The sequence below is a fragment of the Sceloporus undulatus genome, chromosome 6 (genome assembly GCF_019175285.1).
Source record: "Sceloporus undulatus isolate JIND9_A2432 ecotype Alabama chromosome 6, SceUnd_v1.1, whole genome shotgun sequence".
NCBI classification, from domain to species: Eukaryota; Metazoa; Chordata; class Lepidosauria; order Squamata; family Phrynosomatidae; genus Sceloporus; species Sceloporus undulatus.
In genome coordinates this window covers 82198364-82224601 of record NC_056527.1, presented here as the reverse complement: position 1 = coordinate 82224601, position 26238 = coordinate 82198364, and the positions used below count along the sequence as shown (strand labels likewise).

The following is a 26238-nucleotide window of genomic DNA, read 5'->3' as shown; positions in this document are numbered from 1 at the left end:
CTTTCATTCTGATTTTTCTCCCTTCTGTCCTGGTTCTCATTCAGCTTTCCCCTCTTTTCACTTTCCTCCCCACAACCTTAGCAGGCAGTAAACCTTTCCTCCTCTCTTTCAACTATTTGAAGAGTTTGGAGTCCTTGCATAGGCAAACATCACATCTAGCTGACTTAAGATACTCTGAAGTAATAATCACTGCCCTGATTTCTAGGTTTCATGACATGAAGCACAGGCAGACAGAGACAGCTACACTTTCTCTTTTATTATAGATTATGTTGTGATTTTTATATACAAATTATAACTTACTGAATATACAAAGAGATGCTGAATCCTCAGTTTCTTAACCAGGTAAGCAACCAGCTTTGTTATCAGGTTACTCTAATTGGGAGATGACCTGATGGCACACCAAATACCTGTCCCCACCATTGTTATGCAAGAGCTGGACAGTGAAGAAAGTGGTTAAGAGGAAAATCAAGTCATTTGAGATGTGGTGAATGAAAAGAGTGCCGAGGACAGCCAAAAAGACAAATAAATGGGTCCTTGAATAGACTGAGCTTGAAATCTCTCTGGAAGCCAAGATGATCAAACTGAGGCTGTCATACTTTGGCCACATCACAAGAAGGCATGACTCATTAGAAAAGCCAATAATGCTAGGAAAGGTAGAGGGTAGTAGAAAGAGAGGAAGACTGCATGCTAGTTGGATGGGCTCAATTAGGGAGGTTATTGGGCAACAATTTACAGGACCTAAGCAGAGCAGTGCATCCACAGAGTCGCCACAAGTTGGCTGGAGAGCAGTTAACAACAAACTACTGTTATGCACATGATTACTAAATGCTGTTGAGGGAGAAGGGAATGTGCGTCTATTTGGAATTGAGGATAGGAGTCAGGGAGGCTGCATGACTAGAGTATCTAGACCTTGAATGATGGTCCAAGTTCCACCTTTTGAGCACTCACTGATATGTGTACAGATTTCTCAACAGTAGTTAGAAGGATATGTAGTCCCACTCAGGTGCAGCTTTGAGTTTCCTTAGTCCTTGACAGTAAAGAGTGACTTGCCTGGCTCTTCAGGGCAATCAGTTAGACTTGGTTTGAGAACTGCTGTTTTGTCCTCTCCTCTTGTTACTTCTTTGTTTTGTAATATGTAAATCCTTCAGTGGTCTAAATGTAGTTGTTTGTCCCAGCCAGACTAACCTCATTGAATCATAAAAACTTGGTAAGCTAACACTTAAGGTGTTCATTACATCTACTCTGATTGGAACTACCAATAGGGCTAGGCCAATGTCTTTATCATGGCTACTTTTGACTGCCAAGGCTATAACTTGTGCTGAAACTCAGGACAGGTTTGATCTTCTCATAAGAAGAGGTTTGATTTGAAAGATTTTTAAAGGTTTCCTTTTGCAACAGGTAGAAGGAGTAAACTGTTCTAGATATCCTCCATCACCTGATGAAAAGAAAGCTTCCCAGTTAAATCCAATATTGAAGTTCTCCTTCTGGACTCTTCTTTTAAAAAAATCCTCACCAGTTCAATTTAAAGCCTCACAATTTCATTGTAAAAAACAAACATTTCTTCTGTGCCCTCTTAATATCATGCTCCAGAGTCTGCAACTGATGAGTTACTGAGTTAATTTTGCCTTGTTACAGTGTGGTTTATGCGTATTTAGCTTGAGCTCTGTTGCCATGGCAGTAGCTTTAAAATGCATTTTCACTACAGCATTGTTGTGACAGTGTATCAGGTCAGCTTGTTTTCATTGCTAGATAAAGTAAAGAATCCACACTGTGTTTGCAGGAGATGCTGTTCTTTTGGTATTATGATCAGTGTGTGTGTGTGTGTGCGTGTGCGTGCCTTCAAATCACCTTATGGTGATCAGATGTCCTACCCAAAGAAACAGCAACTTATCCAGGACCTCTTCTCCCAACTGGCTCAGACTATGCCTCTGGGCAGGCAAGATCAACTTAATTGCCACATGATCAACAACAAAATCAAACCTAATTCCTGGAACATCACAGGTGCTTACATTCTTTGACATCCCATTGAGCAGATGGGGCTGTGGCTATTAGGCATCATTAAGAGCTTTTTGCAGAAGGCTGGACAATTGGAACAGAGTGATGCTAATTTCCACCAAGTTTCAGGTTAAAGGTTCTCATGGGATGCCTGTAGGGGAGCCAATTATAAAACATCAGTAGAAGTAAGCAGCAAAGCTGCTGGCAGAGATGGAGGTATGTTGGGATGGGGGTGGGGAATAGACCAAGTGTTCAAGAGGGTACTGTACAGAATTATCATACAGCCAACCGCCTGTTTTTCCAGTCGCTGGCAAGCAGAAAAAACAAGCTTTGTGCCGACTGGTATGTTATGTTCATCTTGGTGAGTCAAAGTTATGCAGGCTTGTCTTTATTTATTTTTATCTATTTAAAGAATTTATCACCTTTCAGCCCAACAAGGCCCCAAGGCAATGTGTAATGGATAAAATTTTTATTTAAGGCATTAAATATAAGTGGATAAAACAGATAAAGCATTATTTAAAAACAAATGGGTACAATTTCTTTTAAAACAGTTTATAAACCACACACAATACTAACAGGCACAACAACCATGTTTGGTTTTCAGGACCAAAGACTATATGAATTAATAGTCCTAACTGCCTATCAGAAGCTCAGGAGGGACAGAGTCAGCCTGGCTTCTCTTGGGAATGAGCTTCACAGTCAGCATGCTATTACAAGGACAGTTCAATCATGTCCTCACCAACCTAGTCTCCTGGGGTTGTGGGATATGAAACAGGAGTTCTGTTGAAAGTCTCAGATTTAGGACAGGCTCATGTAGAAGGCTGCATTCTTCCAGATATCCTGCCCTCAAGCTGCTTACAGCTTTGTAGGACAAAACCAATATCTTGATAGTTGACCAGTGGTATATGGTCTGTAATGCACACTCTTGACAACAGTCTGTCTGCCACGTTTTGCACTAGCTATAGTTTCTGAGCACTTTTCAAGGGCAGCCCCACACTGAATAGCAATAGCAGCTTCATTTATATACCGCTTCATAGCAGTCTCTAAGTGATTTACAACTGTAAGGTAATTACCCCCAACAAGCTGGGTTATCATTTTAGCGCCCTCGGAAGGCTGCAAGCCTGAGTCAAGCTTGAGCCCTGGCTAGTAATGAACTTGCAACCTTATGGTTTTGAATTAGTGGCTGCAGTACAGGCATTTAACCACTGCGCCACCAGGGCTCTTAGAACACATCACATTACTCTTAACTGGGAAGTAATTACAGCATGTGCCATGGTTGCCAGGAAAGGATGTAGCTGGCTCACCAATCAATGCTGGCCAAAACCTCCTTAGAAGCAATGTTAAGTTCAGGAGTCTCCCCAAGCTAAGAATCTGAACTTTCAAAGGGAATGGAGCCCCGTCCAGAAAAGGTTGTAAACCTAACTCCAAATGCTGCTTCCATGCTGCTTCCATCTTGTTAGGACTGAGCCTCAATTCATTCACCCATATCCATTCCTTCACTGCATCTAGGCAGTTATTTAGGGCTTCCACGGTCTCCTTGGTATCAGTTGTAAAAGAGGCAGCTGGGTATCATTGACATACTGATTACACCTGACCAAAAAATTCCAGTTCCCCTGTGGCTTCATGTGGATTTAAATAAAGCATGGGGGACAGTACTGAGCCTCATAGAATCCCACAGACAAGTGGCCAGGAGGCTGAAACACAGTGTCCCAGTACCATCACTTGGGAATAGTTGGCCAGGAAGGGTCATAAACATGGCAAAACAGTGTCTCCCATCTCAAATGGCCCAGAGTGGTTCCCTGAGCATAATATGAAATGTTGTTGAGAAGGCTAACAGAACCAACAGGGATTCACTGTCCAGCTGCCAGCATAGGTCATCCACCAAAGCTGTTTCTGCCTCATAAGTCTGAACTCAGAATTGATCCAGGTAATCTGTTTCATTTGGGAAGTGTATTCATCCAGTATCATTTGTTTGTCACATTCAACAGGTGTTTTACACTCCTTCTTCTTCCAATGACCATTTCCATTTTACTCAAAGATCCATTGCTAGGAAATGTAATACTAGCTGATTTAATACATATGGTACATATTTGAATAAAGTCTCACCTAATTCCCTTTAGAACTAATAATGTTGGAAGCAGCCAGTATACAAAAGTATTCAGATTTTGTGATTTAGTTTTTCCATCAGCAGGTGCATACACTGTTGTTAAGTGCCCTCAAGTTGTCCCCGACTCATGGTGACCCTGTGGATTAGAAATATCCAGCCTCCCCAATCCTTCACTGCTCAGCTTAAGTCTTTAGATTCATATCCATGATGTCTCTAATTGAGTCTATTCATCTGGCATGTGGTCTCCCTCTCTTGCTAATTCTCTCTACTTTTCCTAGCAGTATCTTTTCTGATTAGTTATGCCTGTTTATGATGTGGCCAAAGTACAATAGCCTTAATTTGATCATTTTGGCTTCCAATTACATTTCTGGCTTTATCTGCTCAAGAACTCATTTGTTCTTGACAAATCTTGCCAAGAAAAACCCATGTTAGGTTTGCTTTAGGGTCGACGTAAGTCAAAAATGACTTGAAGGCACACAATAACAACAGTGTACTCTATGTTGAACTATATTTGAAGATAACTTGGAAGCTACAGCTAGTGTGAAGTGCAGTGGCAAGATTGCTGACTATGATATCATATAGTCAACATACAACACTTAGCTTAAAGGAATAGCACAGGCTGTCAATTAACTTCTGGTCTGAAGCTGATAATGACATTCAAATTCCCAAGTGCTTTGGGGTTTTGATACTTGAAGGAGCACCTCTTTCTGTGTATGCCTGCCTGTAGATCGATATCTGCCAGAGGAGTCATCTCTACCCTACTGGTGGGGTCAGTACAATGGAGGAAGACATGAGAAAGGATCTTCATGGTTGTGGCACCCATTTGCAAAAATATCTTTCCCTTGAAAGCCCAATTGGCATCAGTGTTCCTTTATTTTTGGCATTAAATCATAGAATTGGAAGAGACCGCAAGGACCATCCAGTCCACAAGACATGGCTTTTCGTGAGAACCTTACTTTTAAGCACATGCACGGTTTTAAAAATTCTTTTTAGTCTTTTCATGCTGTTTTTGCTTCTTGAGCTGTTTAATGTTTTTATCTTGTTTAAATTATTCACTGATTTTTGTCAGGAATTGTTTATATTGTTTTATTTGTTGGTAGCCCTGAAATGTCATGATAAAAAGGAAGGACGAAAATAGTTTAATAAATAAATAGCTGCAGGTCTCCCTTGTCCAGTTTCTAGCTGAGGCAATTGCTGGTTTTCTGGGGAAGAGAGTAGACCCCAATATTTTATTCTAGGAACATGGGATGGATCAGTAGGGTTTCTCTCCTAATTCTAAACTCTGAGGCATTTGAGTAAACGCATTAATATTTTATTTAGATGTATAGCAACTAGGACTTTATATCTGCTTTGCCTACTTGTGTGTGGTAGGATCACCTCCCCAGATAATTATGTGCTGATGTTTCTGCAAATGACCAAGAGAGGAATTCCTCTTTCTCCCTCCTGTATGTGCTGCCAGACAGGCTAGTAAATGTTTTGGATTCTTTTGGATAGTGGAATTTTGCAGATTGTGAAGTTGTGTAGCTCTCTCTTTAATGCCAGTCAAATTCTTGGCTCCCATAGCTCTCTGAAGGAACATTTTCTGGTATTTGCCTTTCATTCTTGAACACAGTATCTTTAATACATAGTTTAGCAACGTCAGGGATGGCTTTTGCAAGTCTCTTTTTCTGATCTGCTCTGTGTATAGTGTTCCATATAACAACCTCCCCCTCCTCAATGAAATACAGTGTCCCTCTGAAGCCAGTCTTGGTTTTTGAAGTCCGCTGCATTCAGATATAAACAGAGCCTTCTTTGCTGTGAGGAAAAAAATAACAAAAACGTTGTTCCTGATGGAACTGGCTTCCAGACGAATGTTTCTGCAGCTCTTCCAAATTCAATCAAAGCCAATTCCTTAGATAACTATAAATAGCACAGCTGAGTATTATGTTGGTGAAATCGATTAATTAGCTTCCTCTGAGCCCGGAAACAGACTCAAGGCAACTTAATTAACAAGCCCTTGTTTGGGCTTTCAGGCCAGAATAAAGTATTTGGGGGTCTTCTTATAAAAGCTTCAACCTGATTACGTTTATTGATGCCTTGATTACAAATTATAGCTTTTCTCGTGGCTACTTTGGAAAGCCTCTTGCATCCTTCTAATCACTTTCTGGGGAGAAGAGATGTATTAATGTTCTGTTGAGGCATCGTAAATAACAAGTGCTTAAAAGAAGTAAAGAGAAAGTTGCCTGGGGCCTGTTCTGCTCTTTCCACGTTTCTTTTGCTGTTTTATCATTAGTTCCACCAAACACATCACTTGACACCTTGTGCTTTTAAAAAAATGTGATTGAATATTCAAAATGTAATTTGAGTATTGAGTGGGTAGTATATTATATATACTGATGCAGGTCTGTGGGTGTTTTATAGACCATTAAAGATAATGCTGCTCTCTGGAGTCAAGCGCTAATATGGTCTTACTTTTCATCGTTAATCTTTCATAATAAATCATCAGAATACTAAAACTGTTCGTAAGACTGGCATCACTTCATGATTATTAGCTATGCATTATATCGCTGCCTTTCTGTTTCATGCAAGACATGTTTTATAACAGATTTTCAAAGCTGGAAGATATAAGGTAGTCTATAGGATTTAGAGTAAAGAAGAAGACCGTTCAATGTGGGGATGTTAGCCTAGATCACCCTTCCCGAAAATCTTGCCCTGTCAGTGTGATGGACTACTATAATCCCTGAACTTTGGCTCTGCTGGCTGGTGCTGATGGGAACTGCAGTTCACAACATCTGGACTCCACCAAGTCCAGATGTCTAGAATTCAACTGTCTGTTTCCATATACATACCATAGAATGTGAAAGACATCCAGTAATGCATGATACATGCAAGTCCCACCCTAATCATTCAAATTTATGTTTTAAATATTAAAAGACATTTCCATGTACTCTTTGTCAGGTCTGTCAGCATTAAAATGCTAAAGGGTAGATGTTGTTTATACAAGGTAAATGAAATGTCAGTTTGGACAAAACATTAGTGGGATGGATTTGTTTCTTTAGGTCATTTATTAACTGGCCTTTATCAAAACCTGTCCGGGGAGGGAGCAATAGGTATAATCACAAAATGGTAATACTAACACAAAATATAATGAATTAAACAATACAATATAAAAGAAAAACATCAGTAAAAGTCAGTCAAAGCCATAAAACAACCTGACCGTCTTAAATTGGTTGAACAAGGAGAAAATTTCTGACCAAACACCTGTGGGGTGGACAGCATTCCAAGTCTGTTTCTGTTTTCTTTTTCCCACGACAAACCAGAAAAACAAACCTACTACAGTACTCACAATGTGAAGTCGAAGGCTTTAATGGCCAGCATCCTTAGGTTTTTGTAGGTTTTTCAGGCTATGTGGCCATGTTCTAGAAGAGTTTATTCCTGACGTTTCACCAGCATCTGTGGCTGGCGTCTTCAGAGAATGACACAACCAATAAGCTAAGGTTCCTGTGGATCCCTGGCATATTATGCTGTCCAAATCAGCCCAGTGCCTGCAGCGCTGGGTTTTCTGAGAAAAAAGTGGCAAAGTTATTCATCTATTTCCAAATCATGGAAGGTCAGCACATGCCCAATAGCACAGAATTTAACAACCAGTCTTGTCAGTCCTGGGTAGGGAACAGAGGCATAATTTCAGGAGGGGACTTGGGTGATTAAAACAGCCCCAGAGTACTGTCACACTTTAAAGGTTAACATGTTTATTATTGCATAAGCTTTCTATAGCAAGATCTTGCTCCATTGGATGCTCAGACTTCATAGATCGCTAGCCCAAGCCATTAACATCCTCAGTTTGATGCAATATAAATTTACAGCGCTATATAAATAAAGCTTAGTAATAATAATAATAATAATAATAATAATAATAATAATAATAATAATAATGAAAGCCAGATCCTTTTCTTTTTTAGCAGATCAGATGTTTCATGCTCTTAGATCTGCCTTCCTCTCTTCCTTGTCCTTCCTACTTTAACATTTCTGTAAAAGAGTGGCTAAAACCATTGAAAGCCACATCTTTCCATAATTATAGTGACGTTCTAATTTCTGTCAGAGGATATTGTCCAAGATGTGACTATTTCCAAGGTGGATGCTGCTATCACAGAGACTGCCCTTCTTGGACGCTAGTGATGTACTAATAGACCCCTATGGTGGTATAAAGCAATCTTACATTTCAGTTTAGAAGCCTTAGCTATAGTTTAAAAACCTTTGGTTATACAGCTTGGGATACTAAATCCAAGGCAAATTTAGCTGTTTCATTCTAAGATTGTAGATTGCTCAGAGACACTCCATTTCCCAAGTTGCTCACTCTGACGCATGTCTCTTTAAAGGTCACATTGAGTGCAATGGATATTTCTCATCTGTAAATATGTGTAGAACTGCAGGCTTGTTATATACAGTAATTATACAATTATACAGGCATTTGTTATCACTCCTTAATTATATTATAAGAATGTTGTCATGTCTCCCTCCGCCCACCCCGGTTTTTGCATAATACCACCGATCTCTTCATACTGTTTCTAAGGCCGGAGGACAGAATTTTGTTTACTACAAATAATCTTCTTCTTTTTTTTTCAATTTCAGTTTTATTGCTCTTCTTATCTCCCATTTGGCAAAAACTATGTTGCTTGGGTATCTTAAAAGGCAGCCTCTTATAACTTGGTCCAGTTGCAGTTATTGTTTCAATAAAACATAGGCCTTTATATTTTAAAATTTCATAAATGCCCAAACATTATAAATTATTAATAAGTTCAACATCATATATTTCACGTTCCTAAAGCAATACTGTGTGTTCTTGCTGAAATAGGAAGTACCAGCTGTTCATATGGGCTTGTGGAATGATGTACTATCACATGACACTTGATTTTCTTTTGTACTGATTTATAATTCAATTCTGGTTGATTTTTGATCTTCAGGTTACTTCATTCTGTTTTCTGTGTTTTCCTGTTCTGTTTCCTGTTCATTCCAAAATCAATAAAAAAGAAAAAAGAAAGTAATTAGATCAGATGTTTCCAGAGTAGACAGCAACACTGTAAAATAAATTTGGTGATAGTGCCTATCCAAGTGATATTTATTTATTTATGTCTGTTTTAGAAGTAGATGGTCTCATGAAAAGTATTAGTGATGGAGATTTTTTTTTCCTGCTCCTCCAGAAAGCACAGTGAAGGTGACTTCTGAAGACAAACAAAATGTTCTAGGTGATTCTTTCTCCATTGTCAAAAGCACACATGGAACACTAGGCAGTCATTCCATCCCTTCCTCAAAGCATGAAGAGGACATTTCCAGTAAGACAACAAAAGCATCTCCTGGTGCCACACCAGGCACATTCAGAAGACCACTTACACCAAGACATGAGGCACAGAGAAGGTTAATCTCTCCCCTGACACCTACAGCACACAATTGCTCCGAAAAAGAGAACTCAAAGGGCCCATTCCTGAGCAGCAAGAGGAATATGTCTCTGGTGGCATCAGGTCTGAACCAAGGCGAGTTGGTAAGCTTTCTTTAGTATGCTTCTGATATCCTTCACAGCTTGTATAATCAATGCAAAAAAGAAAAGAAAAAGAAGATGTAGTTAACAGGGCAAGGGGCAGAACATGCAATTCAAATCATGTCCATTCTCTGTTACCATAGAAGCAGCTTTGTAAAACAATAGTGCATAAAAATTAGCTTTGTACCTGTTATCTAGAAGGAACTGGTGCTAGGGAATGTGTGACCAGATTTCAGAATTGAGAAATGGCATTTCCTGCTGGGGTGGGTTGGGATGGGGTGGTTAGAAGACAGTATATGGCTGCTCTGTCTCTTTCCCATTAATGAATTTTCAACAGTGAGTAAAAAAAAAAAAAGAAGTGGTAGAAAAACACCGGATGGTTTTGAGTAGAGTACAAGTAGGGCTGACCCTTGTAAAATTTAGTGCAATGCAATGGCTTGATAAAGTTCCTGTTCAAACTGCTCAAACTCTCAGTCCATCCAGAGCTGAAAAATTACTTAAAAAGTTGTATATGCCAGAATCAAAATTTTATAAACCAGCTCTGTCAGGATGTAAAAGGTGAACGAAATGTGTAGATTTTAATATAATACTTCTGTACAGGTTCAGTCTCCCTTTTCCGGAATTCCAAAATCCAAAATACTCTAAAAACCAAAACTTTTGTTGTGGGTAGCTGAAATAGTGATACCTTTGTTTTCTGATAGTTCAGTTTAATTGGTTTCATGCACAAAATTAATTAAAATATTGCATAAAAGTACCTTCAGACTATGTGTATAAGTATATATTAAACATAAATGAATTTTGTGCTTAGACTTGGGTCTCATCTCCCATTATGAATGTCTATGCAAATACAGGTATTCAGAAATCCAAAATTCAAAACATTTCTGGTCCTAAGCATTTCGGGTGACTCAATTTCGTAGTTTAGTTTTCTTTTGCAATTGTGTTTTGAGGGAATGAATTAACCCCTATTTTCTGGTGTGCGGCACTGGAGTGCTAATTCATTGGGACCATCTGAAATATCACAAAGCAGTAAGCAGTTTTTAAAAGTTTACCCAAACTTATCCTTAGTCTGAAAATAAATAGATAAATAACAGTCAGTTCAAAAGGAGTGTGGGTTGTTTGTGAGCATGATGGTAAGTACCTTGTTTTTTTCAAGGAGTCTCATGTATGGGTTATTTTTGAAAGCTGTTACCAGACTGAATGCAGGAATATACATAAGCAGCAACCCCTCTAACATTTTGCCAATGGTCATGAACCATAATGACCTTTAAGTCATTTATTGCTGCTGCACTACAGAAACATGTTGGGTGAGAAACAGAAGGCCTAACGCAAACTTCACCTTGTTAGGGGTTCTTGTTAAAATATATTTCTAAATTGTATTGAAAATGTTCAGATGTGGCAATGGTTAACTAAGGTTTAAAATGGTTCCTGTTGAAGGCCAGAAAATCTAGGCCTGGAAGAGCAAGTCTTCAAGGACATGTGCTGAGACATAATATAAGCAAATGTATTATTGTTATGCTCCTGTGTAGCATGGTGACTTCATGGGAAAGAGGTGTGTCCACTTGGTTGGAAAGGTTGATCTTGTGAGAGAACAAAGACTGATGTCACATTCAAGCTTCTAGCATGGACTCTGAAAGTGTATAGATGTATAGTAGCTTGCTGTGCAAAGTGTAAATAGCAACAAAGTTAATAAACCCTCATTTGAGTGAAACTCTGTGTGGAAGTTACTTTGATCCTGAGTAGCTGAGAAGACTGCATCTGTTTCAGTTGGTACCAGTTCAAACCACCGGCAGCACGAGACATCAACAATCCCAAAGATCTTTTCTCTAACAGTTCTGGTCGCTGTAACGACTGAAGTCAAGCTGACCTTTTGTGTCTAGTGAATGTGAGGAGGCAACACAAGGCTTGGAGGAGGGGGTCTGGTGTGGTTGATGGGAGAACAGAAAGTGATAGGAGATAATAGTTGTCAGAGGTAGCTAGGCCATTCCAAGGAGGGAGGAAAGGGCTGTGACCACATATTGTTTACTCTGCCATTGAGATCATCTCTCAGTGATTTCCTTTAGCTGTTGTGACTGTTCCAATTCTGAAGATCCTATCACTGAATATCAGGCTGTTAAAAAAAAAAATCAGCCATTCAGGGTTCAGCCCTGGTTGGCATTTTTATTTGGCATTCATCAAGAGATCTTGTTCTAATTATGGATAGGGTAGATTTCTCCCACATTTGTTCACCCCATTCTCCATTCAACATTAGGTTGAATCTGTGGGATGGAAGGCAGATTCCTAATTACTTGTTCCATCCAGCTGTCTTCTGGTTCAAGCATGTGTCCAGGATGTAATTCTGTTATTACCTTGCCCATTCCCCTTCCCATAGCCTTATGGGACACTTGAATTCATGTCTAAAACTTATTGTATTGAAGAGCTTCAACTTTCACATAGAAGCTTCCATGGGAATAGTTGCTGAAAATTTGATACCCTCCATGTCAAACATTTGCAGTTTTGTGTTACTCAGTATGACAACCCATGGAGGATGTGTATCTGTGTATATGCTGAATGAGTAGTTAGGCTTTGGGAATCAGACAGTGTTACAGTCATGGAAGGTTTATGCTTCCTAAGATGCCACTATGACAATGTGGTCATCATGAGGCAATATCAAAAGATCAAATAACTTCAGCTAGTCCAGGATGCAGTGACTAGGTTGTTGATTACCGTACATCTGGTTATAGACCGTGTATGTCTCCTTTGTTAAATGATTTAACCATCTCTTAGTCTACATCCCGGCTGATTTGGTGTGCGGGTTATGGCCTTTCAGGCTTTATATAGTTTGGGGTTAGGAGACCTAAAGGACCTCCTTCTCTTCTAAAAGTTGTGCTTGGCTGGGACATTGAAGACTGCTTGCTTGTGGTCACATGGAGGCTCTGGTGGGGAGATCTCCTTCATCTCCCTGAGCTTCCATTACTGTCTGAAGCTCCTTTTGCTTGACAGATAATTGGCCTGTCAAACTGTTAGCTTCTCAATTTTTCATGCCTTGTTAATCTTGAAGACTTTATCTGCACTATCTCTTTTTTTCAGTAATTTTTAAATGACTGCTTTATTGTAGTTAAGCATGTGAATGTTGTTAACCATCCTAGGTCTACATAAAGTCTCTTTTGAAAAGCCAACAGTATTTAACATGCTGAATTATTTCTAATTCACTGTTTACTTTGCTTCTAGCGACTAGTGCAGCGGTTTGCCAGGAAAACTGAGAGCACTTGGTCAAATAAAATTGTTGAAGAAACAACCCATGTAGTAATGAAAACCGGTGAGTGGGAACTCAGGGAAGACCTTACTCATCTGCATTGTCTTAGTAGGTAGATGAGTGAGTCTTGCCATGTTGTTTGGGTTGACATTAATAATTGGAGAATGACACCTCTTCTTTTGGTTATATTAATGGACATAGATCAGCAGCGGTTAGACATAAAGGTCACCACAGCCTCCATGTTGAATATTGCTGAAGTGCTGAGTACAGTACTGTCATTACCACAGAATGGTGTATTGTCCACATACCTCTGCTGAATAGCCACTGTTGGACATAGAATGCTGGACTTCAGGCAGAACTAAAGAGGCATTTTTTACAGTATTTTCATAGGTCTTTGAAGATTTTGAGTTAACATCCAAATTTCCCTGTGCAATTCATGCTCTATTTTGTGTTTTTTGATGACTGTGGAAGACTGCATGGGGTTCAGACATTTATGAGCAAACCATACAGAAGTCAAGTCCAAGATTATGGGATTCAGTTCTTGTATTTTTTCACCGTACGCATTTGGCCTTTAAAATTGTAGGAAAAAATAGAGAAAAGCTGACTAGATGCAGAACACCAGTGTCTATGAGGGACAAAGTGAATAGGATTTCCCGTAGTACAGATCCTTGGCTCCCAAGAGCAATATTAAATTCTATAACATCAGCAAATATATTAAATACTTTATTTGAATATTCTTTCAGGTTGTCAATGACAGCTTTCTTTGCCCTAAGTGTGGGATATCACCACAAAGAAGGTGGTGATAATGGATTAACCAGAAAATTCCCTAGACCATTAAAAAAAGAGGGGGGGGGGGGAGAGATTTCTTTTCTGCCTTTCAAAAAGTGCCTTGGATCTTGAAAATGTTTGTGTCTGTATGTGCATAGAGAATGCCTTGAATGTGTAAGAATAAAAAAAATCTGCCCTGGAAGATGCAGTTCATGAATCTACGTAATATACTGTGAGTTACCTGGCAGATCTTCCTAATGTTTGCTTGCTTGTCAGACCCCCCTGGCTGGAATCCAAATAACTTGTGCAGCTGATTCTTTGTGCCTATGATGTCTGTTCCATCTTTTACACTTTTCCCTCTGCCAGCCAGCAAACTTCTGGGCACTTTTCAAAATAGGCTGTGGAAGGAAAAGCAGGGGGCTGGGGAATCTCATTAGAGATGCTCAAGCCCTTGTGGGATGCCAAAGAGGTGTTCGTTTGTTCGTTTGTTTTTTGGGTTTTTGTATTGACACAAAGCAATAAATGAAAATCTTCTGCTTCATCTCCAGATGAGGATCGGGTTTGTGAACGAACCCTGAAGTACTTCTTGGGTATTGCTGCACAGAAATGGGTGGTAAGCTACCAATGTAAGTGGGAAAGCTCCTTCAAATGGTCATGATCTCCCTATTTGCATGCTATGAAAGCTCTCTCTCTCTCTCTCTCTCTCTCACACACACACACACATTACTGTACATACAAATGTACACATATTCTGCCTTTCTGCCTCAAGTCATCTAAGAAACAACTGAAAACAATCAGAATATATTATCCAGTAAGCAATACTTAAAATAATGGTGGCAACTAGGTTTTATGTCATTCAGGCAGTAAGCCTACTTTGGGTTTTAGTCCAAATTTTCAAGAAATTATCCCAGCTGTTGAACCTATTTGAGTCTGGGAGGAAAACAGGGGTCAGTGACTTTGAAGGAGATGTACTACCTTATTGATATGGAAGCCAATAGTCGCCACTGCCTTAAAACACCGTAGGTAAACATTGGCCGAAAAAAAATAGACAATTCCACAGTCCAAGGACTGTCAACTATCCAGATATAAAAGCTTGCCTAAATAAATTAATCCACAGCAAATGATAACTGATAAACACAGTATGTGTTGAACACATCTCCTGGGGCAAATAGTTTCTCAGCATGCATGCTGCCTTTGGAAACTTCAGTCTGATGGAGGATTTTGTTGAGCCTGCTGTTATAGATGAAGGGCCAAAGGGAACAAGATTCTGGGAGGTATGACATCAGATCTACAAACACACCTCCTTTAAAAAAAAAGTTGGAAATATGCAAAGGGAGCAGGACAGGGTAACCCTTTTTACTCCACAAATCCTGTTGCTCAATTTAAATAGCTGATGCCCCAGGCACAATCTGCAGAGCAGGGGGGAAATATACAAGTGGGGTACAGGTTATTGTATTGTTTCCCTGTAAGGCAAACATAAGCTTTGGTGGGGCAGTTTAGATCAAGAAAACAGACCTGCAGTCCCAATTTTCACAATCACTTTCCCTATTTGCTTTGAATTTGAATGAAACAAAACTGCAGGAGATACAATTCAGGTTTTCAGCAGTTTACCTAACTTGGCTTAAGCAAACCCAACCAGCTGTTTTTCACCTCTTTCTCTGCGCTATTCAGTATAGACTCTGTAATTCACACCCTACAACTGTACTTCTCAAATGTGCAGTTCAGCAAGGATTCAGTAGACTGTGGCTGGAATCCATTGGTAGCCCAGGCTAGAATAGACCCATTGAATTAAAGATACTGTATTGACTGAATTTTGCACATGAGGAAAATGAAATTTAATTTTGCCCAGTGTAGTCTGGTCATTAATTTTGTATTTTTCTTTGATTTGCATTTTAATGCATTATTTGTTCCTAGAAGGATGAGGGGATTTTTTTTATCTCTACAAGACAGCCTTAATTGTTTCGGTTAATAAAGCACTGGTATTCTGGTGCAGTAAATAGGTGGTTTGTCTTATCTTAGTCTAATGTATTTTGCATTCTATTTTATTATATTTGCGTTATCTAGTATTGGTTTTAATTCTTAACTCTTGTCTTAGTTTTATATGAGCTTTTTAGATGTGACCAAGTTTTATTTTTGTCTGTATTTTGACACTTGGATTTTCTATATTGTATTTTGCAATTTGTATTGTGCATTTCTTGATACAGTCAGCTGACTAATCAATAAACCTGTTATTATTACTGCCAGTAAGCAGTATTATTTAAATATGGGATTGCTCCTTTACACCACAGTGATGCAGGCTTCTTGCTTATCTGAAAGCAGGAACTAAAAATCACATTGCAGGTGCTAAAAAGGACTGTTGGGTTGCTTTAATGGTAATAACTAATTCCTGTCTGATCTGTCCTAGGGATTGAACATTCACTCAAAGCAGGAAGAGTCCTTAATGAGGTATGGCTGTCTTTTGTTGTTGTTTTATTTGGCTCATCTGTGGAGCTGTTTGCAGAATCACAAGAGGGGGTGAGGACAGTTTGAAGTGAAGGCACCTGTTGATCTACCTTGGCCCACTATTTGCTGTATGCTATGAATATATAAATGAGAATAGAACAGTCTTGGGAGAAGGGAAAAAGAGTCTGGACTTTCCTTTGATTTTCTCTTTTTCTAGTGAGAAAGAGGCAGCTAATACTAGGCTGGGAAGGCAGCCTCCAAACTTTAGCTGGATAAGGAGAGACTTTCTTCCCTTATACTCCCAATCCCACAGCTGTAGTGGGGTTTTTTTTCTCTACCGAAACTAGAGTTTTGGAAAAGTTTAGTCTTTATACTGCAGTTTCCAAAATCCTCCAGCCAACATAGCTAATATTTTTTACCAAACCAGTTTCTGGACCACCTGAAACACCCTCTGTAAGCTTTGTGGCTTTCCATGCTGAGCCTAACTTAGAAGAAGATACCGGTGCTCATGTCAGACTGAGCTTCCTGCTGGGATGCTACATCAGGGTTTCACTTTGGTTCTCTGTGGCTGATGCTGTGGGGACCTGTTATCTTCAGAGGTATTTGACTTAAAGAAGGGGTTTGAGAGGTAAAAGAAGTGTTCTTTCTAATGTTTAGGTGGAGTCTCATGTGAAACTGGTTCTAGGATGAATGGAATAAAACACTGAGAGCCAGAACTAAGACCTCAGAGTCTATGTATAACTTGTCTCTTGCATGGAAGGAATATTTTATCTGTTGGCATTTACACTCATGGACAACTGAAGATGACTTTTCTTGTACTAAAACAAAATAAAAACCATACAAAAGAATTAGAAGAAATACATGAATACTTTACAATAGATGTTCCACTTGTAATTGTATCTTGTAGAGTTGTTACATTTTTTCCCTTAGGGCAGGTTTCAACACTGGGTATGTCCTGGAAGGTTGCTAGTACAGTACAGTATTTCATTTTCCTGTTTCATAAAACAGTTTTGGGGTGTGAGCTTCTCTCATTTGCTCTAATTACATCCATAGATTTCTCCAGTTAGAACTGCTGCTTATGCTCAGCTATTGGAACCTGCTGTCATTCCTAGCAAAGCAAAGCCTGAGACAGTTAATTTTGGGGTGTTGAGACTGTCTGAATCCCCCCATTAACAATGGTCATGCTGGCTAGAGGGCAGTGAGAGTTGTAAATCAGAAAAAGTAATTTTGCCAGCATCTGTTTCCTACTAAAGTAGGAAATATTTCCTGCTAACAACCTGGAAGATTGTCTTCCTAATGATTCTCATGCCTACTAGGAAGAGAGGAGAGCTTAGAACTCTGTCAGAAAAGAACTGTGTAAGGTTAAAGCCCGTTTATTCTTATGGCGGTGCACTCCCCTGCACAGTACCACTTGCATGTCTATGGCGTGCCCACCATTTTGTCCTATGGGGCTTGTCGTACGTGTAAACTCAAAGCCACATACAGCAAGCCTGTGTATGGCATGGACACACTGTACAAATTTCTCAAATTTCTCTGATAGTCTCATCAGGACTGTCAAATGTAATGGCACTTCCATTTAAGAGCATTCCATAGCATTTTGTGAATTATGCAGTCAAAGGCTTTGCTGTAGTCTATAAAGCACATGCTGATTTTCTTTTGGAATTCCTTGATGTGCTCCATTAGCCATTGTATGTTTGCTATGTGGTCCCTAGTACATCTGTCTTTCCCAAACCCTGCTTGTACCTTTGTGATTTTCTCTCTATATATGATTGGAGTCTGTACTGCAGAATTTTGAGCATAATTTTGCTTGTGTGGAAAATTAATGTTACGGTCTTACAGCTGCTGCAGTCTTTTGCGTTTCATTTTTTGTGGCTAGGGATGTACAGTGCGCCCGCATCATATGCGAGCACGCTTTACGTGGCTTTCAGCATACACTGAAAGTCACACTGGGAGAAGGGGCAATGCGTCCCATAGGGAATAATGGGGTGCGTGCGCCGCCTCACCGCCGTGTGCACGAGCTCCATTCATTTAAATGGGGCTCAAGCATAGGCGGAATTCGCTTTACGCGGGGGAATCTGGAACAGATCCCTTGCATAAAAAAAGGGCAGACTGTATGTTGATTGTTTCCAGTCTGTTGACCACTGCTTTGCTTTCCATATTTGTGACATATATTAGTTAGCACTTGAGTTGATTCTGTATGTGTGGGTTGCAGCAGTTCAATTGGGATATAATCTGTTTTTCCTGGTGATCACCCACCCCACCCCATTTCTCTTATTGCAGCTTCCACCTCACTTTTTAGAATCTGGGGTTCATCTTCATATGGTTCTTCATTCATATGGTTCTTCCAGGAAGACTACCTATTCAGTTTTTAAACTATGCATTTTAAATGAGTATATTTTAAATTTTATTTCTGGTAGATCTTAGGACCCTTGATGTTATGGGGAGATAGGGTCTTTCAAGTAGTCTGGATATAAACTGTATAGGGTTTTATAGGTCATGACCAGCACTCTGAATGCTGGTCTGTCATGTGGACAGAGATGTCTGTCATACCTGTTCCTCTTGCCTCTGTCTTTGTAAATGGCAACTGAATTGACTGTGGATAGTTTCACCATGCTCTCTCACTCTCTCAGCACTACTTAGTACAGTATATATGTGCATTTGTCAGTTGAGGTAAGCTTTTTTGGGAGCAAACTCTGCAAGAGAGTGCTGAGTGCTACTAGAGTCTCCTCTGTCAAGTGAAGGGCTGGGGAAAGAGGTTTAAGTAGTTGCCTGTTTACTTCAGAGGATGGCATTTTCTATTGTGGCATGATCTCTCTTCAACAGAAGAACGTTAATGGAGCTCTAGTAATTAGCTAATGGGTTTCATTTCCATAATTGGATTCAAGCATTTTTGTGTATCATCTCTTGGTTGCTCAGTATATCTTACATGTCATACACAAAAATAAAACTGTCTTTGCTTATATGTAAGCCTCATTTTACTGTACCATTTGTTGTATTATCACTGAAGTTTCATCAGTAGTCTAAATACCAAGGAGGGGTTGTTTAATTAAGTAATGGCTATTTTCTAGTTGAATGTAATTCAGAAATATTTTTAAAATAAAAATGTTTCTTGATACTAGAAGTTTTTCATCCCTCAGGTTGACTAAGAGGGTTCCAGCTTCTAAAATGGAAACATTTCTTCTCTGCTTCAGCCACACAAAACTAGTCAAAATAAAGTTTCACTGTCATCTGATTTTATCATCTCTGTTATCTTCCAGGAGGACTTTGAAGTCAAAGGAGATGTAATCAATGGCAGAAGCCATCAAGGACCCAAAAGAGCAAGGGAATCTCCTGCTGGAACGGTATGCTTTAACCGCTATAACTGCAAAAGAAATTAAAACGATCAGGGATTATTTGTAACCCCCATTCATATATCCATAGGAATATGCCCATCACAGGATGCTTCTGTCCATCATAGAAAATGATCATTCTGTGTTTGTAGAAACTAGTTTTCACATAAGATAATTCTGAGGTATGTTTGCATGATGTAACTGAATGTAATTATGCTTATTGGTAATATATATATTATATATATATATCTCTCCCTGGACATAGAATGTGTGCAGACAGGTAGTACACACCCTCCTGAGTATATATCTATGTATTATTTAATTTATATCCTGCTTTCCTCTGATGAGTATGTTATGACATCCAATCGTTCTAGTCATCCCCCCTTCTCTGTATAAGCAACTGAAATTTTCTAATTCCTGTCATTGAAATGTTGTGGCTAAGTGAGCAGGTAAATGCTGGTTCTTTATTATTTTAAAATAGTTTTTAATCTTATAAGTACTATGACCTTGTAATTATTAAAAAATGTATATGGAAAGATGCTGGCAACATAACAAAATGTCATGTTGCCCTGTTGCTATAGAGAGAGAAAGTAACAGCTACTTCTTCAAAGAGGAAGGGTGGATCTTATGATTGGGAATCATAGTTGGTGCAAAAAGTGTTCAAGACGCTGTTCTGTTGATACCTGATTTATCTTTTATGCCTCTCTACCCTCCAGTCTGAAGAGGAGGATGCCTGCCAGTTGGGTCCTGCATTCTTTGCTTATTTGCACTGCACTAACAGTGATATGAAGAGGAGATACTGGTTAAGAGTGAGAAGAGAGAGACCCAAGTGGTGTATTTTTAAAAGGTCTTTTCTCTTTCTCCTCCATTTCAGCAGCTTAATTTTTTTTTCTGAACCACTGACACACTCAATTTTTCTCACACTATGAGGGCTTGTCTGGAGTAAGATGGGATGGTAGCAAGCAGTCAGTTACTTCCATCTCTTTCCCATGCCTAGTCTTGTTTGGTTTGTGCAGGTCAAAGGAAGACTTCTCTGGATGGTTGAAGGAGCAATCCTCAACAAGCACATTGAGCTCAAAGTTCTTTGTCCATTTCTTACAATGACTCCTCTCTCCTTATTATTATTATTATTAACCTTTATTTATAAAGCACTGTAAATTTACACAGCTCTGTACATACAATCTTTTAGTCAGACGGTTCCCTGCCCTCAGGCTTACAATCTAAAAAGACATGACACAAAAGGAGAAGGGAGTGGTGGTGGTGGGGAATAGGATCAGGTCCAGCAGATCTTCTCCACCTCTGAGGCCTGGACCAAGGCAGATGGACTGGAGGAAGGGCTTGACTTCTTAATGGATGGTTAAAAGGAGGCTTCCTGGGTCAGAGAGGGGCTTGCCTCTGGGAATGCTTTTCTAAACAATATAGTCTTTAACTCAGTTTTGAAACTGGGTAGAGAAGTGATGAGGTGTGCATATGGGGGAAGAAGTTTCCAGGAGTAAGGGGCAGCAAGTGAGAAGGGACTTCTAGCCAGTTTTTATTTCTCTGTCCAGGAAAACCATGGAGATGTGCAGGTGGAAGGGTGCTTCTGGACCTTTTCTTTTGTGATTCTTATAGTAGATGTGATTGTTCAGGACTATATATTCTGATCTCTTTCCCGCCACCTTTTTTCCTGGATTCTTCATCCTTTTCCCCAAATTCACTCCTCCTCAGCCATTTATCTGCTCCATTCCCTAAATGGCATGCTACATGAGGGACTAATTTTTCTCCAGTCTTTCAGTCAACACCATGAGCTTTTCAGACTATAAGCCCTCTGTCAGAATCATCTCCAAATTCAGTTAAATCTTCAATGCCTGCTTGTGGGGAAATACTGTAGTTCATTGGAAATCACATAGTTTTCAAGCAGAAGGTCTCAAGTTCAACAACCCTCAGCACCTCCAGAGAGGATTGGAAAAATTCCTGGAAAACAGAGAAAACCAATTAGTGTCAAGAATGCTGAGCTAAATGGATCAGTGATCTGATTCTATATAAAACAGCTTCCTGTGTTACTGTTTTCCCTTCTACAGTCAGAATGTTCATGAATATTATGTGATTCAGGAAAAATGTCTTAATCTGGGGAGACGAGGTAACAGAACCAAGCAAATGAAATTGGGAGACTTGGGGACAATAAGGTCAAAATGAAGAAATAATACTTTAATACTATGTGACTTTTCAGTGACCTTTCTTTCCAGGCATGGGAATCAGCTAGCCTGAGGACAGGGTTATGGGTGCAGAAAATCAAGGCAAAGTGGCTTGCAGCAGGTGAAGTTGTGCAGAATGGAGGGAGCATAGTGGGAGATGAGGAAAGGGGGGGATTCTTACAGAAGCACTAGGAGCAAAGTTGAGGTACAAGTAACAGGGACCCATTGCCTAAACAGCTGCTCAAAATACATTTCAGCTTTGCTTGTTAAGTATGTTTCCTTTTCTAACCTGCTCAAATTAAATTAGATTCTAGACAGAATTCTAATTTCACACCTATATTAGTTCCAGAACTTGTCTTTCAAGGAATTCACTTTACGTAGCCTGAGTAATACACTTGATTTCCTTTCCAGCTTTTCAAAGGCCTCGAAATATGCTGTTATGGACCATTCACTGACATGCTTCCAGGTAAAGAGACTGAAATGCCTGGCATGAGTTTGGAGGACTAGGTGAAATTTCAGGGGGTCATGAGTTTCTACATTCAAAGATAAATGATTATGTGAACAGCAGCAAAGCTTTCATCTTTGCTGTTGTTCTGTCACCAGGAAGATGGTGCTAAATGGCCATGATAGCCTGAAATTCTTTGATCACTCAGTAGTATATTACAGTAACATCCAAAATTCACAAAACAGTATTATCTACATTTGTCAAGATGTTGTTATTGTTGTTCTCAGTGAAGATGGTATAGAGGGCTATCACTCTAGGCTCTGGGAGACAAAGAATAAACCTTCTCTGAGATCGAGGCTGCCTCTGTTCTCTGTTCTTTAGCCAAATTAATGGTTAACCCAGTAAAGCTATCGCTGTTTTGTAGATTTTGGAAGTTATTGTACTTTGCTGTATGGCCAACACAGCTACCCCTGGATATACGTTTAATGGTATATATCTCTGGATAGTAATGAGAATATCTTCTTTGATATTCTACCCCAACAAAAACAATTTTTAGAGCTGAGAAGATTGTAGATATGAATGTGCATTTATTTGCTTATTTTTGCATTAATGTGTTTTGTTTCTGGTTATCCTAAGGCCAGAGCAGATAAGTTGTGCAGTCAGAATCCCCATCTCTGAACTCTTAAATATCTACTTACTGTATATATATAAGTCATCTATAAGTCTAAAACTTTATGTCCAAAAATTGACCCCAGAATTCCAGGTCAATCTATTTACGGGTCACTATGGTAATGTGATAGCAACTTTTTCAGATTTCCCCATACAGTTGCTTTCTCTCTTGACCCAAGCAGAAAGAGTCCTGGGTGAATGATTGATATTTCTGTTTGTTTAAGAATCCTTCTCCTGGCCTTGCAAAGGCTAAATGAAAGCTGAAGAAAAAAGCCTCAATGAGAGTCCCTCTTGCCTCATGCACACATACAGACACAGAAGGAGCCTCCAAGTTTTATCCTCGATCTATCCACAGGTCATGGCAAAAATCCATAATTTTGGCCCCAAAACCTGCCCTTGACTTATACATGAAGTCGATTTATATTCAGGTATATACGGTAGTTACCTCCAGCTTCTGAGCAGTCACTATCTACACTTTTCCGAATTATCTTTGCAATTATGTAGGTTAGGAATATGTAACAGGATGCTAAATTCTATGCCAGAACCCAATTCTGTGCATATATAGTTCAGTATGCAAGAGGGAGACAAAATGTTTATCTCCAGGAGTTTAAGACTGCAATGCCCATAATCCTTCACCATTGGATATTCTGGCTGCATATTATAAGAATTCTACACACACACACACCGGTAAGATTCCAGCCTTCTTGAATTCCCAGATTCTGCTAAAATGGAAATATCAGTATTTCTCCACATAGATGTTGGGGACCAGTTTGAGCTGTGCATGTTACGGCAGTGCGGGGATTAAACTTCTCTTCCATTGTTATTTAACAATGTATTCTATCTCCTCTGTTTGGAAATTGCTCAGAACAACTGGAGTGGATGGTAGAGCTGTGTGGCGCCTCTCTTGTGAAACAACCTCATTTATTTGCCCATGCAACAGTAAGTGTGTATATTAATTATTGTGGGTACAGGCAAATGAGTCAGCTGAAAAAAAGAGGGAGAGACACAATATTGAGTCCTCAATAAAAAGCCAGTTTCCGCTGGCTCTGATGTGAGCATGTATATTGATGAATGGTAGCATGTATTGGGAAGAGTCTGTTTTTCAGTGCATGTTTAAGCCACTCCAATACTATATTTTCCCTCTCAGCATGGCTTCTCCAGCAGTTTCATATGCTCTTCCTCGCTATTACTTTGTCACCTAGATGAAATTTTGTGACCTTCTTGGATTTTCTTTTCCTCTTAAACTCCACATCTAGTTGGAGTGCTGCTCCAAAGTGAATAACGGTTTGCTCCAACATTCCTGCTTGTCTGCAGTCAAAGATAGCAATTGATCCTAATGCCACCTCTCTCTTCATGTTTGTCTTTTTTATCTCACAACCAACCTCTTAGAACTCTTCTGCTGTGGTGATTGTTCAGCCTGATGCTTGGATAGAAGATGCTGCCTGCCAAGGTAAGATTATAGTACCACCTGCATCTCCCAGCATAACATTAGATACAACGCATCCAGCTCTCTGCTGGTTTGGATTAATAAATACAAGACTTGGGAGGTATCTGCCTAGTGAAAACAGAATTAACCCTACTGTGCCAAAACCCCTATTCATATTGGCCCCTGGTTCCAATCATTGGATTCCTATCGCTTGGCTGTTTTATCCCTAAGAACTTTCTCCATCTGGTACTTGGACTTCAAGGTGTCCACTATACTGGGCAGGTGGCTATGTTGATTGGTGGGTTCAATGTGGTAAAGCATTAAAATTTTTGTTTTTAATCATTAATTTAAAACATCCAGACAGGGCTGTACAAAATAAAAACAATAAAAATTTATTTCTAGCATTATGTTGATTCTACCCAAGTACATTGTCACATCTTGGTTTGAAACAAAATAACACTTCTTCTTGAGCTACTTCCATATTCTCAGCTCCCAAAACAGTTCAGATCTTATCGGTTGTGTCCTTTCCCTGATAGACCTTTTGACTGATTGGCTCTAGCCAGGCTTGTCCAGCTTCTTGCTTCACACCTCCTAAGCTGTGAGCCAGTATTAATTCAGCTTTACTCAACTAGTCTTATTCTTCATTGTTGTCAACCCTTCACCTTTCCTGTGGGGGAGAAGTGGGTATCTTCTTTTATTTGTGCTAGATATGGAAAAAGTAAGAAATTGTAAAAGTTTTCCCATTCCCATGTTTGAAAAAGGTGCCTACTTTCTTGCTTTTTCCAAACTAGGATGCAAATGAGAGCTCCTGGGGGAAGGTGATCTGTGCTCTGTTGGCCTCCTGTTCTCAAGACAGACAGTCATTTGCTCCTGGGGAGCTGACAAATGGTTTTGGGAATACCTGCAGAGAGTAATTGGAGAGCCTCATTTTCTGTCCTCATGATTATGTTTAGTAAAGATAAGCTCTCGTGACTTGTAGTACCAGTTTGGCTTTCCATTTGTGCTTCTCAAAATGAGAATGTCAGAGGGAGATATGTTTTACCATTCCTTCTGTGGCTATCACACATTCCCTGCCTCTCATCCCCATCACCAACAGCTTGGGGTGAGGGACTGCTGTGACCTGTTAGAGGAGGAAAAAGGTGGGCTTGACCCACCCTTACATATGTCTCTGTCACTTGCTAGTGAAACATATTGCCTGCTAGAAATGTAGCGGAATGCAATACCAATTGTGCAAACTCTCTGACAGCATCTGCCCCTTGTCATCTCTTGTCTTTGTGTCATGGCATTTCAAAAGGTCATTCATCAAAGAAGCTCTCAAAGAAAGTGCACTTCTGAGCCTTTGAGATGGGGGAAATGAGAGCACAGATTCTAAAATTCTCACTGTTTGTCTTGTGTTTCAGGGCTCCCACCGCAGTGCAGTGCTACTGTAGTTTTACGTGAGTGGGTGCTGGACAGCATTGCTTGCTACCAACGCCAGCCATTCGATGAATATATTGTGCAGCCAATGTGATGGGATGACCCTTTGGGAAATATTCAGGAATACAAGATCTCGAGAATTGGAGTTCTGTGGCACTTTTTATGAAACACTTACTTACAGAGAGTGTAGCTTTGTTTGCAAGATGTATATTTCAGTAGACACAAGAAAGCCCTGTCTCTCTGCCAAAGGCAGAACTTAAAACTGTAAAATTTCTGCCTTTCCCCCAGTTCTTGCAATGAACCAAGAATTAGCGTGGTCCTCTGTTCTTATATTGAAGCATTATTTACTGTCCAACCACCATCTTGTTTGTAAAACATTTTTCTTTCTTCACAATATCTTTTAGATGTGATCATTTGTTTGTTATAAGGAGCTCAAAGCTTCAGTTAATTCAGCCAGATAACCATAGTTTATGGAGGGAATGTTCACATATAAAGATGCACTTATGCTGGCTCTCTGGTGTTGTGTCTTCTTCTAAAGTGTTGCCAGATTCAGGATGGCACAAGAACATACTGCAAATGTCTCTTGCATCATAAGGAGGCATGGGCTGAGTTAAGTATGTTGTGGTAATGAATCACCCAGATGTGATCTGCCAAAATCAACTTAACATGTTTCTAGCAAATTAATGGCTAACCAGTTTTTGATTGCTGCCATGCTTGGTCCTA

At 39.6% G+C, this 26238-nt stretch overlaps 1 protein-coding gene across 5 annotated transcripts in view; it reads left to right on the top strand.

Moving 5' to 3' along the window:
• BRCA1 (BRCA1 DNA repair associated) overlaps positions 1-26026 on the top strand; it is a 59121-nt gene extending 33095 nt beyond the window's left edge. For all 5 annotated transcript variants that reach the window (XM_042475764.1, XM_042475762.1, XM_042475763.1 and 2 more), the window contains 9 exons: positions 9280-9617; positions 12822-12909; positions 14163-14240; positions 16019-16059; positions 19314-19397; positions 21971-22025; positions 23539-23612; positions 24063-24123; positions 25500-26026. In XM_042475764.1, the coding sequence (XP_042331698.1) occupies positions 9280-9617; positions 12822-12909; positions 14163-14240; positions 16019-16059; positions 19314-19397; positions 21971-22025; positions 23539-23612; positions 24063-24123; positions 25500-25609 (929 nt within the window). In that variant the 3' untranslated portion in view covers positions 25610-26026. The remainder of the gene's footprint in view (positions 1-9279; positions 9618-12821; positions 12910-14162; positions 14241-16018; positions 16060-19313; positions 19398-21970; positions 22026-23538; positions 23613-24062; positions 24124-25499) is intronic.
• The last annotated feature ends 212 nt before the right edge of the window (positions 26027-26238 follow it).